The 13,871-nt window shown below is 41.2% G+C and overlaps 1 protein-coding gene across 1 annotated transcript in view; it reads right to left on the reverse strand.

Moving 5' to 3' along the window:
* pole (polymerase (DNA directed), epsilon) overlaps positions 1-13,871 on the reverse strand; it is a 155,198-nt gene that overhangs the window by 35,084 nt on the left and 106,243 nt on the right. The window contains exons 37-41 of the mRNA XM_060907428.1: positions 7,693-7,916; positions 5,413-5,633; positions 5,130-5,334; positions 3,286-3,459; positions 2,973-3,098 (exon numbers count right to left, since the gene is read on the reverse strand). Of these exons, the coding sequence (XP_060763411.1) occupies positions 2,973-3,098; positions 3,286-3,459; positions 5,130-5,334; positions 5,413-5,633; positions 7,693-7,916 (950 nt within the window). The remainder of the gene's footprint in view (positions 1-2,972; positions 3,099-3,285; positions 3,460-5,129; positions 5,335-5,412; positions 5,634-7,692; positions 7,917-13,871) is intronic.

Consider the following 13,871-nt stretch of genomic DNA (forward strand, 5'->3'; position numbering starts at 1 on the left):
ACCGGTTACCATTATTTTTAATAAGCGTTTCTGTTCCGGAACATAAAAAATAATAAAGTTTCTGGTTTCGTTTCTGTTCCATGTGAAATAGAAAAAGTTCCCGGTTTTCGTTTTCGTTCCTTGAACCGGTTCAAAGCCCTGGTCTTGTCCAAAGTCTTGCAAGAAGCAGGTTCAGGAGGTGTGGCGGAGCGCATGCCAGTACAACAGAACACCCGTTTCCCTCCCTCCGCATTTCAACACATTTCTTTGGCAAAATTCAACTGAATGTCGGAATGTTGAGCTTCATTTTACTATGTAGCGGCAAAGGTCTGGAAACACAAATATTTCTCCATACCCTAATTTCCATACTTTTCCAGACCTGGAAAATACTAAAATCAAATTCCATACTGCGTAGGAACCCTGACAGTAACAGACATTTTCAGTAAGGGTGCCCAAACTTTTGCATGCCACTGTACACTGACACATAGTAACACTGGAAGCTACAAGTTGCAGCTAGCCAGCAGCTAAATAACTTTGCGGGTGCGCATGCAGGTTGTTTGTTTGTCGCGTTACTGTGCAACGGTTACGCTTATCTATCGTCTTGTCTGACCATACACAGTTACAGTAATCGTATAACAGCGCACACACATTAGTTAAGCTCAGGTTTTTTATTTTACGTATCTGTGATTGTGTAGGCGAGAGCTGCATTTTCCCGTTGCTTCACTGTGGTTGTTTACTGCAGGACTTCAGGGTTCCTGGGTCAAAGGACCCGAACTACGTGCACCAGCTCGTGCATGGATTGTAGTGGTTTCACCCAATTAACATTAATTATGTGTATTGTACAAAATGTATGCATTTATTGTAAATGGTATTTTGTTTATGAATTATAGAGATTACTGGCTGCACTTAGACCTGAAATTGTTATGTAAATGTATAGTTCATGCGATGTTGGTAATATAAAGTAATTGGTATCTTCCAGTGGGTGGGGACAGGCCACTGTATGTATTCCTCTGAAGGGAGGTGGGTTAGTTGGGTCATGGGCACCGTCTGTTACGTAGTAGTCCTGTAATGTGCATGTAATCAAGCGGTGCAAACATCGTGCAATACAGTATTCCAGGGCTTTTCAAAGTGTGGGGCGCGCCTCCCCTAGGGGGCGCGCACAACGTGAGGAAAAATAAACCAGGATAAGTTACTATTGCGGACATTTAGCGAACTTCAGCTAGCCTTTGCCAGAGACAAAATGGATCGATTTTTAGTACCTAAAGCTACAGTGAGTGAGGAGACAGAGTCTGGGCCAAGCAAAAAGAGAAGGAAGTATGACCACGATTATTTAAAGTTTGGATTTTCATGGACTGGATCTGAAGATGCTCCACTGCCACAGTGTGTTGTCTGCCAAGAGGTGCTAGCTAACGATGCTATGAGATGTTTAAAATGTGTAAAACAAGATGTAAAAAAAAAAAAAAAAGCACAGATGTTTAAAATGTGTAAAAAACAAGATGTTTTAAAAAAGCACAGATGTGTAAAATGTGTAAAAAAGATGTTTTAATAAAGCACAGATGTGTAAAATGTGTAAAAAAGATGTTTTAAAAAAGCACAGATGTGTAAAATGTGTAAAAAAGATGTTTTAATAAAGCACAGATGTGTAAAATGTGTAAAAAAGATGTTTTAAAAAGCACAGATGTTTAAAATGTGTAAAAAAGGATGTTTTTAAAAAAAGCACAGTTTAAAATGTGTAAAAAACAAGATGTTTTAAAAAAGCACAGATGTGTAAAATGTGTAAAAAAGATGTTTTAATAAAGCACAGATGTTTAAAATGTGTAAAAAAAGATGTTTTAATAAAGCACAGATGTGTAAAATGTGTAAAAAAGATGTTTTAAAAAAGCACAGATGTGTAAAATGTGTAAAAAAGATGTTTTAATAAAGCACAGATGTTTAAAATGTGTAAAAAAGATGTTTTAATAAAGCACAGATGTTTAAAATGTGTAAAAAAGATGTTTTAAAAAAGCACAGATGTTTAAAATGTGTAAAAAAAGATGTTTTAATAAAGCACAGATGTTTAAAATGTGTAAAAAAGATGTTTTAATAAAGCACAGATGTTTAAAATGTGTAAAAAAGATGTTTTAAAAAAGCACAGATGTGTAAAATGTGTAAAAAAGATGTTTTAAAAAGCACAGATGTTTAAAATGTGTAAAAAAAAGATGTTTTTAAAAAAAGCACAGATGTTTAAAATGTGTAAAAAAAGATGTTTTAATAAAGCTCATATGTTTAAAATGTGTAAAAAAAGATTTTTCAAAAAGCACAGATGTTTAAAATGCGTAAAAGAAAAAAAATAAAAATGTGTACAACAACCATTTTTTTTTAAAATACGAATGGAACATTAAGTATAGCAACAACAAAAATTGTAAGGGGGGAACGCTGTTGTTTATTTGCTCTCTGAGGGGGGGGCTGACTCTCCCACACTTTGAAAACCCCTGCAGTATTCTATTTTTTTGTTCTTGTAATACTTAATTGAACTTTTATTTTCTTATTAGAATTTATTTTGTGTTAAATTTCTGCTGCTACTTTGGGAAACCGGACCCAATAAAACGTCTTGCATTCAAAGTTCTATCTTTGCCCGTTGTCCTTCACTGTCACATTTAAGAACCTACGTGACACTCTCTAAACAAGTTTTCAAATCGTTCTGAAATAATAAAGTAAGAATAATAAAGTAAGCACTTCTCCAAACTGTTTTAAGACAAAGCTTGAAATCAATTTCTCAAACAACTCGTTGTTTTTTTTTGCGCCATTATCTTGAAGGGTGCCAATACTTAAATCATTACTTGACTATATAATACGGTAGCAGTTCCAATTGATGAAACCTTTAACAACCGTCTTACAGAAAGGAAGCCAAGCAACAGGGGAAAGGTTTGCTGTGATACTAATTCTCTGTTTAAAGCGTAAATATTGGCACCCCATAGTAATGTTAGGCGAGAATAATAAAAATAAGCTCTGACCTGTTGGTGATGTACTCCACGTAGGCGATGGCATCATCAATGCGCCGTTTCTTGGTACTGAGAATGATGCGGTTAAAGTTCCCGTAGACCACAGAAGAACCGAGCCGCTTAAACTCGGCAACCAGCCTGTATACGCGTGTGCGAGAAAACGAGATCCAAAAACAAAGTTCTTCTTGCTTTAGAGTCGGAGAAATCTTTACGATATGAATCTTAGAATTGATATGAAAATGTAATGCAAAACATTTAGTGGTTGTACTGTCAGGTCAGTAAACAAACAAACAAACAAAATCATCCTCTGCGTGTTGTCACTCACTGGAGGAAAATCTTCTTCATCATGTTGAGCAGCGTGCGGTGCAGCGCCGGGTCGTACAGGAGTGAGCTCGGGGAGCGCAGCCAGCGGTAGAAGTGCATCACCTGATTATCTGCGTATACGTTATGGTACTGGGTGATCTCCCGCACCCAGCCAACCACCATACTCTTCAAGATCCTACACACACACACAACATTATTAAGCCTGTCACATGTACGTACTCTCTTTATCACAATTATATTTGTGTATAGAGATCTTGCAGTCACGTGACCGGAAAGTACACAGCCGCCATCTTGTCGGTCAACAGCACAGCTGAATATTACTGCACTCGTGTACAGAATGGATCAATTTCAACCGACGGACTACACGGCTCATTTTTCTAATGAACAGATAACTAGATATATGTCTAAAATAAACGACCTACAGATTAGTGACCCTTATGGCTTACTGGACGGAGTTTTCACGACCGTGTCGGTGGATATGGAACTGCCAGAGGTGGAATACCCGGACGTGTATAATTACCTCATCAACTTTCCCTCGCTGTTCAGTGGTGAAGCACTGCGTGCCTATAAATCTCTGCACAGTTATCTTTACAGAAATTCAGGATTTGTCAGCGACTCAGATGTGGCATCTTGTAAACAAGAAAATGATCCTCACTGGATGGGTAAGTCACTTAAGTATTGAGTATAGCACTGACCAGCCGATTATAGAATAGAATAAGGTAATTCCAGCTGTAATTCCAAATCGTCCGTCTTGTTTACCTGGCGTTGGAGAGGTAGAGGCTTAGCAGTGGAGATTTGAGTGGCTGTTTTCTGAGCTTAGTCAACAGGCCGGCTCTGCAGCCTCGCTTTTGCTTCTTCTCCCGGCGCCGCCTCCTTAGCTTTGCTTCCAATAACAATCCACAGAGACCCCGCTGGTCTCGCTATCTCGTCCGGAATGTTTTTTTTTTTTCCTCGTCCGGAATGTTGTGCATGCGATGGAAATCGCTACAAACTGTCATTTTGTGCTGGAAACCCATGTCCAGTAAGTCCATACGGTTGTAGTGGATATTGAAGTCCGGTACAGACGAACAACACGCAAAAATACACACAAAAAACATAAAAACCGTGCACAGGTAGGGAGAGCTTGTAGCCACAGCCGTTGTAGTAGAATTGTATATAGTAGGGTTTTCCAGAAGAAAAGGTAGAAGTAGAAGGCGGAAATATGGTGTTTGACCGACAAGATGGCGTCTGTCACAATCTGGATCGGCTGTGACGTCACATGCAAGTGCTCCATACAGTATGTAATATGAATCAGTGTTTCAATCCTAATTCTTGAGTCGAATTAACTGTATATAGGGTTGAGGTTTCATTTGTCACTAATACCAGCATCAAGGCTATGTTCACATCACAGCAGGAGCAAGGGTACAAACAAACAAACAAACAAACAAACAAACAAACAAACAAACAAACAAACACTACTATTCAAAAGTTTGGGGTCACTCAGACAATTTTGTGTTTTCCATGAAAAGTCACACTTTTATTTACCACCATAAGTTGTAAAATGAATAGAAAATATAGTCAAGGCATTTTTCTGGCCATTTTGAGCATTTAATCGACCCCACAAATGTGATGCTCCAGAAACTCTGTATGCTTTAAATAGTAAAAATAATTGAATGATAGAAAATATTTCATACGGAGCTGAAGTTAAAAATCAATCTGAGTTGCTTTAAAGCAAACACCTGCTTAAATTAGGTTACTGAATAAGAATAATATCATGATCTGATTATATTAAAGGGAAAATGCACAGAACGAAACGTGCTTAAAAAAAAAATCAGGAGTTTCTAAATTACTCTCACACACACACACCTGAATGTGTTGGAGCAGAGTGCAGTCTCATCGTAACTAGCTACCGCCGTCACCCCCTGGTTTCCCGACATCATGTCCTCCAGTGACGCGTGCTGAATGACATCAAAACTCACGCCCATGCTGGCCCCGCCCTCCATGTCGTTCACGTGCTGCGACTGGAGGATTGTGTTCACTGCTAAGCTCTGAATGTCCAACTCCACACACACTAAAGAAAATAACTCGATGATTAACGCAAGCAATTCTAAACAGTGTATTTTCAATGAATAATTTTTCCGCTGAGGACCTGTGGAGAAGCATCCCGGGGCGTTGATCTCCACGGAGCCCCGCTCGTCGCTCTCCATCACCAGGCGGCTGTCGTCGGCTTCCTTGCCCCCGAGGTCGGGTCTCGCTGTGGGGGAAAGCCACAGCAGGTGGTTGTGCTTCCGCAAGTGCCGTGCCAGAAAGAGGTCCGAGCCGAATATGGAGATGTCCTCAGGCAGGTTCCCGATAGGCAAGTGGTAATACCTGTGGAGTGGATCCGAGTCGAGGTTAGAAAATAAACTCGTTAATCAAAGACCACATTTACACATCCATCCATACAGCACTGTTGATTAAAATGATTAATAAAAAGCGTTACTGTTATGTCCACACTGACAGCCCTAGTCTTTTTTTTTTTTTGAAAGGAGGTGTATAATGTCCAGAGGTGGACAAACTACCCAACTTCATTACTTAAGTCAGAGTACAGATCCCGCTGGTCAAATGTTACTCCGATACAAGTGAAAGTTCTCCAGTCAAATTTTTACTGAAGTTAAAGTACTTGCTTTTGAAAATACTTAAGTATTAAAAGTACATTTTCTGTCAACGCATCGTTGTATTATTGCCACAGCGCTTAGAAAACCTAACGCCGTTACGAAAGACAGAAATGTGAATTCACAAAATGAACGCATGCTGTGCATCATGGTGGTTTAACATTAAGCTAGCTAGTCAGTGAAGCAAACTCTTTTCAAACTCAAAATCATATTGGGTAGCTAGTGATTCCCAACCACTGTGCTGCGGCACATTAGTGTGCTGTGAGAGATCATCAGGTGTACCGTGGGAAATTATCCAATTTCACTTAATTGTTCTGAAAATTATTTATTTACTTCAAATAATTTGTCTTCGTTCGTCTATGCCAGCGACGTACAGTGACAGGCAGAACAATTAAATACTCTTCCACTAGATGGCAGCAGGTAGCTAATTAACCTGTGTATCTACCTGTTGCCATTCAAACAATAGAATTAGTAATGCTTCGGGTGTGACAGCAGTGATAGCGATGGATAAATATTTGAAAAGAAAAAGTACACAATCCAAACTGGGTCCTGGAGAAAATTCTGACCCAGATGAAGGCCCTAGTATGAGTAGAGGTCAGAAGAAAGCAAAAAAAAAAAAAGTGGTTTTCCACAACCTATCTATGCGAGCTGGGCTTTTGAAGCATGACTGCTATAAAAACTAAAAAAAGGAGAGCGACTCAGAGCTGTTGAGGAAGATCTTCGTGTGTGTCTTTCTTCAATTCCTGTGAGTGTATCAGCTTTGTGTTCAACTAAACAGGCCCAGGTTTCACACTGAGTAAGTAAATTGTGAGTAAATTGACACGAGATGATCATTATATATACTTTATGTGACATTTTTGTTTGGTGGTGTGCCGTGGGATTTTTCGAATGTAAAATATGTGCCGTGGCTCAAGAAAGGTTGGGAAACACTGTACTAGAAAAGAAACATTTCTATATTCTGTTTATTCGGCAAGATTATGCTAAAACATATTTCTGAAAGGACTTCAGATAAGTTAACGTTATTCATGTTAGCGCAACTCCGTTTGGTTTTACATGCTAGCTAAAAGTGTCCAAGTTAACTAGCTATGTGTTAACATTAGCCGTGGACAGGGCTACAGCAACTTGGCGGGCAAATCCATAGAGAAAGTCATTTGACTAACCAGACTGCAGAGCTATGTTTGCAACGTTATCGCTAGCTCTAAAAGCACAGACAGCTTCGTTGCAATCTTTCTCTTGGAAGAAAAACCTCAATATGCTTCCGCAGGTTGGACGGCGAGTTTTTGTAGGCCGTGATGTGGTTCGTTTTCGGCAAACAAAGCAAACATTTAAAACGAAACCACTCTAATTCTTTCAGAAAACTGAAACATGGGTTCGAGGCCACGAGTGTGTGCGTTCCCCAGAAGAACCGCCTCCTTCCTTTCTGCCATCAACCGATCGTGTTCAAATAATGCTGCGGAGAAATCACCGAACTTGATTTTATACAGTCTATGGACGTGACGTGACCCTAGTGATTACTGATCGGCTGTCTCAGTGTCACCTCTGAAGAAACCAATCACGTTTTAGAAAAGAAAAGAAAAAACATCCACTTTCAAAGTTGCTTCATAGTAACGAGGACCTTGATAGAAATGTAGTGAAGTTAAAGTGATAAGTTTCGCAAAAAAATTAATAATCAAGTAAAGTACAGATACTCAAAAAGTGTACTTAAGTACAGTACTCAAGTAAACGTACTTCGTTACTGTCCACCTCTGATAATGGCTATCGTGTGTGTGCTGTACCTGGCCATGTCGAAGGCGTGTGAAAGACAGCTGTCCAGGTTTAAATAGTGTTTGATCATGCGGCGTGCGCCGTGCCGCTGCCAGTCCAGCACGCTGTAGCTGATATCGTCCGTCACGTGCACGGGGACCACGGGGAACTCCTCCAGGACGGTCATACCGGCCACCAGACGCCGCAGCTCCCAGTTAGACTGTACAGCGATCAGAGTGGGACCACGACGCTCCTCCTAAAACACACGTATATACAGTGCTGGGCAAAAGTCTGAGGCACGTGTAGACCAAAAACAGCTTAAAAGTAATGAAATGAAATGTTTCAACATTAAAAAAAATACTATAAATAGCAGTAAGCCATAATAAATCAAAGTCGATATTTGGTGTAAGACGAGCCTTTGCTTTAAAAAAAAAAGTAGTCTGAGGTCCGATGAGCGCAGTTTGATAAGGAAATGAGCTGGAGGTTTTACTGAGCATCTTCAGTTCTTCTGGACACTTGGACTGTCACACTCGCGTCTTCATTTTGCACAAAAACCCAGTCGCGTTCATTATGGTTTCTTTTTTTAATCCAAAAAGTGCTCGCTTATAGAATATGTTGCTCAGATACGGTCCGTGTACTTTTTCGTTCATTCATTATTCTATTTTGGAAGTCACATGAGAAATGAAAAAGGACTCGTTTATGAATTTTTACACTTGTGTATGACTTGTGAAATGGAATCCAGAGCCATGTTTTGATGTATTTTTAGTTATTGAAAATGAGTCATTGAACAGCAGAAAAAGGGAAAAAGCAATTTTGAAAAATGCCGTTCTGAATTGCGTTTTAGTTTATTTAGAACTTAGGTTTTGGGTGACCTGGAAGCCTAAGCTTGTGGGCGGGTTGGGAGCGTTATGGTTTGTTTATTCTCATTCGCATAACATGGCGTCTTTGGAGGCATATTCTGACTTAATTTGCGAAATGTTGCGAAGGCGTGCTACGCATGCAGATATTTCACAGCACCTCAAGTTGCAATTTTGTGTGTTATGTCTTCTTCACGTAGATTCACCCGTTTAGGGCCTTTGAAGAGCATGTACTGCATAGCATCCATGATCCATGAACTCGCTGGAGGTCGATCTATCGTCGTCGTCGTGTGTTGTAAGTAGAGCCCTGCACTCCCGCGGGAGTCCCGCGGGACCCGCCGCAAAGCAGTGCGGCGCGGGACAAATTTTGAAAGCTCATTGCGAGCGCGGGCGGGACCAGAAGTGCACATATGCGTGCGCGGGCAGGAGTGCACATATGCGGCGCGGGCGGGAGCGGTGACAAGCTGCAGTCCCGCTAACTAAAAACGTGTTTGAAATAAAATTTATAAATTATTAATTTATGTCTATCATATATAATTTGTGCTGGATATTTTATTTGGCATTAATAAAAACATTTTAAGATGCCTAAATTTGCAGAGAGAGTCAGATTGCCAGATTGAGTGAGGAATGGCATCTTAAATTTGCCATTGATCACCCTAACGGGAAATCCTTTGATCACTCTTGATCTGTCTTTGATGACTCGCAGTTCACACCCAGCTAGCAAGAGAACCATGAGTGAAGTGATTTACTGCTTGCGTTAGTCTACAACTCTAATCAGAGAGACAGGTTACACAGTGACAGTAGGCTTGACTCAATGCTATCCCAGAAATCCTTCCTGTAATATGCAAATGTGGCTGTCCAATCAGAGGCGGCCAAATTTGCATATTACAGGAAGGATTTCTGGGATAGCATTGAGTCAAGCCTACTGTCACTGTGTAACCTGTCTCTCTGATTAGAGTTGTAGACTAACTCAAGCAGTAAATCAATTCACTTCTCTTACTAGCTCTGCTTTGCAATAAAAAAACAAAACAAAAAAACCACCATTGGTACAAAGCAAGCCCATTCACTTTTTTACGCTGATCAGAGAATTACAATGGTTTCTCATGTGATAAAAATGTGCGATTCGCGATTAAATATTTTAATCGCTTGACAGCACTAATTATTATTATTATTATTAGAGACACTACATGCTGAATTCAGAAACAAGGTAAATAATAACAAACGTGAACGTGAGCTGTAGATATTTATGCTCAAATCCACTCAAAGTAGGGGGCGGGGCACCATCACGCTGTGTCAAGACAAGAACTTTCCTGAGAAATAACGCGAACGTCTGCATCATGCGGGATTTGCGGGGGGGAGCGGGACAAAATATGGCAGGCGCGGGCGGGACTGAAAATCATAATTTTTTTGTGGGCGCGGGCGGGAGTGGGACTGAAAATCATAATTCTTTGTGGGCGCGGGCGGGACTGAAAAATCCGACCCGCGCAGACCTCTAGTTGTAAGTGAGACATGAGTGAGCGCGAGCCAGGCGGTGTAATTTACTTCTGGGTGAAATATAGGATCGGTCAAATGAAATTCAATAAAGGAATAAATGAATATTACAAATTAAGAAAACGATCAGAAACGTTGTCCACTTTTCTAATGCTACTATTTGATGATGGCAATACATTTCGAAAACAAAATAGAGCCATTTCTGCTTGTATTGTTTTAAGTAAAACACCAAGCTGCACCCTTTTTTAAATTTCATCTTTCATTCCAAAATAGAATAATGAATGAACGAAAAAGCACACGGACCAGATACAACAGTTTTTTTTCTGTAACATTTAATTTTGTACTGGAAAAACAAAACAAAAAAAACCAAAAACAAAACACGAACATTTGGAACTCTAAAATGTTTTGACTCGATCATGTAGAAGTCATAAAATAGAAATCTATAGCAAAAAAAAAAAAAAAAAAAGGGGTGCCTAAGGGTGTAAGGGTGTATTCAGACCAGGATAGTTCGATAGTTCACTTGCTTTGGTCCGAACCAAATGTTTTTTTTATTTTTTCATTTTGGTGCGGTTCGCTTTCACACTGTACATTTTAGTAAGCGGACCAAAATCTGTCAACAAAGCCACGCCTCAATTATATTTTGACCCCAGAATAGTATCCAGGTCATCATAATAGATGAATTTCTTTTTTGCGTCGCTAGTACCGCCACTTTTTGAAAGAATGTCCCTGATTTTAATGTAGGTCTGACGGAGTTTCTTCACTTTTAGCCGACATTATTCTGGGGAGCGCGTGAACCCCTTCTCCTTCATTTTCTCACTGAATACAGCAAACACGTCGGCATTTTTGTGTGTTCTCTCCAAAAGCTCAGATATGTGGACATCTGCCCATATATCCACAAGGGGACGCGTTTCTTCCTCGGCCCACGTTTGCCCCCTACTCATTTTTTGCACTCGCCTACCACTGGTGACTGAACGACTGTTGTAAGGTTCCCTTGACAACCGAAACAGTGTTTGCACTTTGCGGTGGAGTGTCAAGACTCTGTTTCCCATAATGCTCGACAAACGACGGAAGCTCCCGAGGTACAAAAAAGCAAAACTGTCGGATTAGGTCCGGTCTGTTTTCACACCTCCAAAAGATCCGCACCAGGGTTCCTTTGGTCCGGACCGAGTCCGACCTTGCAGCTTGGTCTCGGTCCGTTTGTTTGGTCCGGACCAGAGTTCGGTGGTTTGTATTCAGACCAACCCAAAAGGTCCGGACCAAGGGAAATTTGGTTCGTTTGGTCCGGACCAAACAACGTAGGTGTGAATACGCCCTAAAGGCCAATTTATGCTGACAACCCAGTCCTCGCAGATAGCGTCGCAGACAGTGTCTGCGTAGCCCCCCCAACCTTCGCAGACGCTCTGCGTGCACCTCCCAAAAATTGTGACCACCGCAGAAGCCTCGCAGACAGCGTCGCAGACAAGAGGGCTCTGATTGGTCCACTCTACATCCGCTGTACACGCACTTCCGCTTCACTACTTTCCCGGTTTGGTTTGTTTTCACGACCGCCATTTTTAAAAACACTAGCGAAGATGGAGCAGCACGAAGAGCGGTTGATCGAGGAAGTGAGGAAGTACGTACATCTATACGACTCCAGTTCTAGTCATTATAAGTAACCGGAGGATAAACACTCCACTAACCACACCCACCAACTACTCCTAGCGACTTCGCGCCCCCTTGCGTTGTGGCAGTGAATAACATCGCGCACGCCTATTACTCCCCGCTCAACGATAAATTACAACTGTCTGCAAAAAGCTGTCTGCGAAAGCCTTGTCGCAAGAGCATGCAGAGGCCTTAAGACTTTTGCACAGTACGACACATTTATATTTATTCATTTGGTAAAAACTTGCTATAAACATGGGTTATAAGGACTTCAATGTACAGAAAACATGCAACGAATAAACCATGATGGGATCGGCTGTTACAGGAAAATAATTTATTATTCTATCCACATTCACTGGATATGAGCAATCGCGTGCTCTGATTGGCTACTCTACTACTAGGATATCAGCTCATATAGACCTCTTGCAGTCATGTGACCGGAATGTAAACAGCCGCCATCTTGTCAGTAAAAAACACAGCTGAATATTGTTGCACTCATATACAAAATGGATCAATTTCAACCGATGGACTACACGGCTCATTTTTCTAATGAACAGATAACTAGATACATGTCTAAGATAAACGACCTACAGATTAATGACCCTTATCGATTACCGGACGTAGCTTTCACGACCGTGTCAATGGATATTGAACTGCCAGAGGTGGAATACCCAGTCGTGTATAATTACCTCATCAACTTTCCCTCGCTGTTCAGTGGTGAAGCACTGCGTGCTTATAAATCTCTGGACAGTTATCTTTACAGAAATTCAGGATTTGTCAGCCGCCCTCAGATGTGGTATCTTGTAAACAAGAAAATAACAATCCTCATTGGACGGGTAAGTCACTTAAGTATTGAGACCCCGCTGGTCTCGCTATCTCGTCCGGAACGTTGTGCATGCGATGGAAATCGCTACAAACCGTCATTTTCTGCTGGAAACCAATGTTAGATCAAGTATCAGTAGTCTATCACTATGGTATACCTGATAGCAGCAATCCATTTTGCACACCTGTCAGGGTCCCGTGGCAGCCTACTGTCAAATGTATGTGAGCATCATGGGTTTCCCACACTTGAAAGGGAAGGACTCGGACACAGGATTCCACTCGTCTTATGTTTTATTGATTTTCAGTGGAGTTGACGTTGTAGTAGAATTGTATATAGTAGGGTTTTCCAGAAGAAAAGGTAGAAGTAGAAGGCGGAAATATGGCGTTTGACCGACAAGGTGGCGTCTGTTTACAATCTGGATTGGATGTGATGTCACACGCAAGTGCTCCATTGCTGGTTTTCAGTCACGGGACTTTTCTTAGCGGAAAGTTTGACTTAGCTGGTGGTCTAAACGGCCGCTGTAGTGCAAACAGCACTATAAGTTATCAGAGTACGTTTGTAATCTAGAAGCCACTGCTGGCTTTAGATATATCCAGAAGATTGCTGTTTGCAATGGAATCGACCCCAACAATCTGGGAAAGAAGGATTTGTCATACGATCTCGAAAACTACCCTTCAGTCGAGTTCCCCGACATCTCGAACTATCTGGTGTTGCAGACGTCCTTCTACACCGCAAAACAGATGAACGCGTGGAAGAGTACGGAGGCTTACGACTTTTTTGTATGTGGCTGGGTAAAGGACCTCGCTATCAAGTCGCTGCACAATGAATCCTGGATTGTTTTTGCTCGTGTAAGTATGTTTTTTTAAGCTTTTCGTTTGCCTCTTTACAACGAAGCGCTGCAAGTTGAAGTTTAAACAAACAGTTGGCTTGATTCTCACTTGTGTTGGCTCTTATCTCTCAGGTAAATCATTCACAAAGATCATCAGAAACCCCTTTAAAGACCTGGATCTTAGTTAAACAAGACGGAGAAGTGATCACGGCGCATTGTAACTGGACGGCTGGGGAAGAATTTTGTCGCGACCTTCATGCATATGGACTTTGTGAGGAGGAAACAAAGAAACAGCTGGGGACTTTAGCGCTTCGTGAGTAAAAAAATTTCCTTAAAATAACGACACATAGCAAGAAAAGTACTTGGGAAACACTAAGGACAGAGCCGAGAGGGAAATACAAACCTTTCACCAAGTGATCACTGCAAACCCGAGCACGCTTCGACTCGGCTCCCTTCGATTTCAGTCAGAGGTTCGGAAGCCACCTTTCTCGACGTCTTTGTGTGAAATCCTGTGTTCGTTCACCCTTTTTTATTAGTTCACGGGGAACCCTGAAGAAACTTTTATCAGTT

The sequence above is a fragment of the Neoarius graeffei genome, chromosome 24 (assembly GCF_027579695.1).
Source record: "Neoarius graeffei isolate fNeoGra1 chromosome 24, fNeoGra1.pri, whole genome shotgun sequence".
NCBI lineage: Eukaryota > Metazoa > Chordata > Actinopteri > Siluriformes > Ariidae > Neoarius > Neoarius graeffei.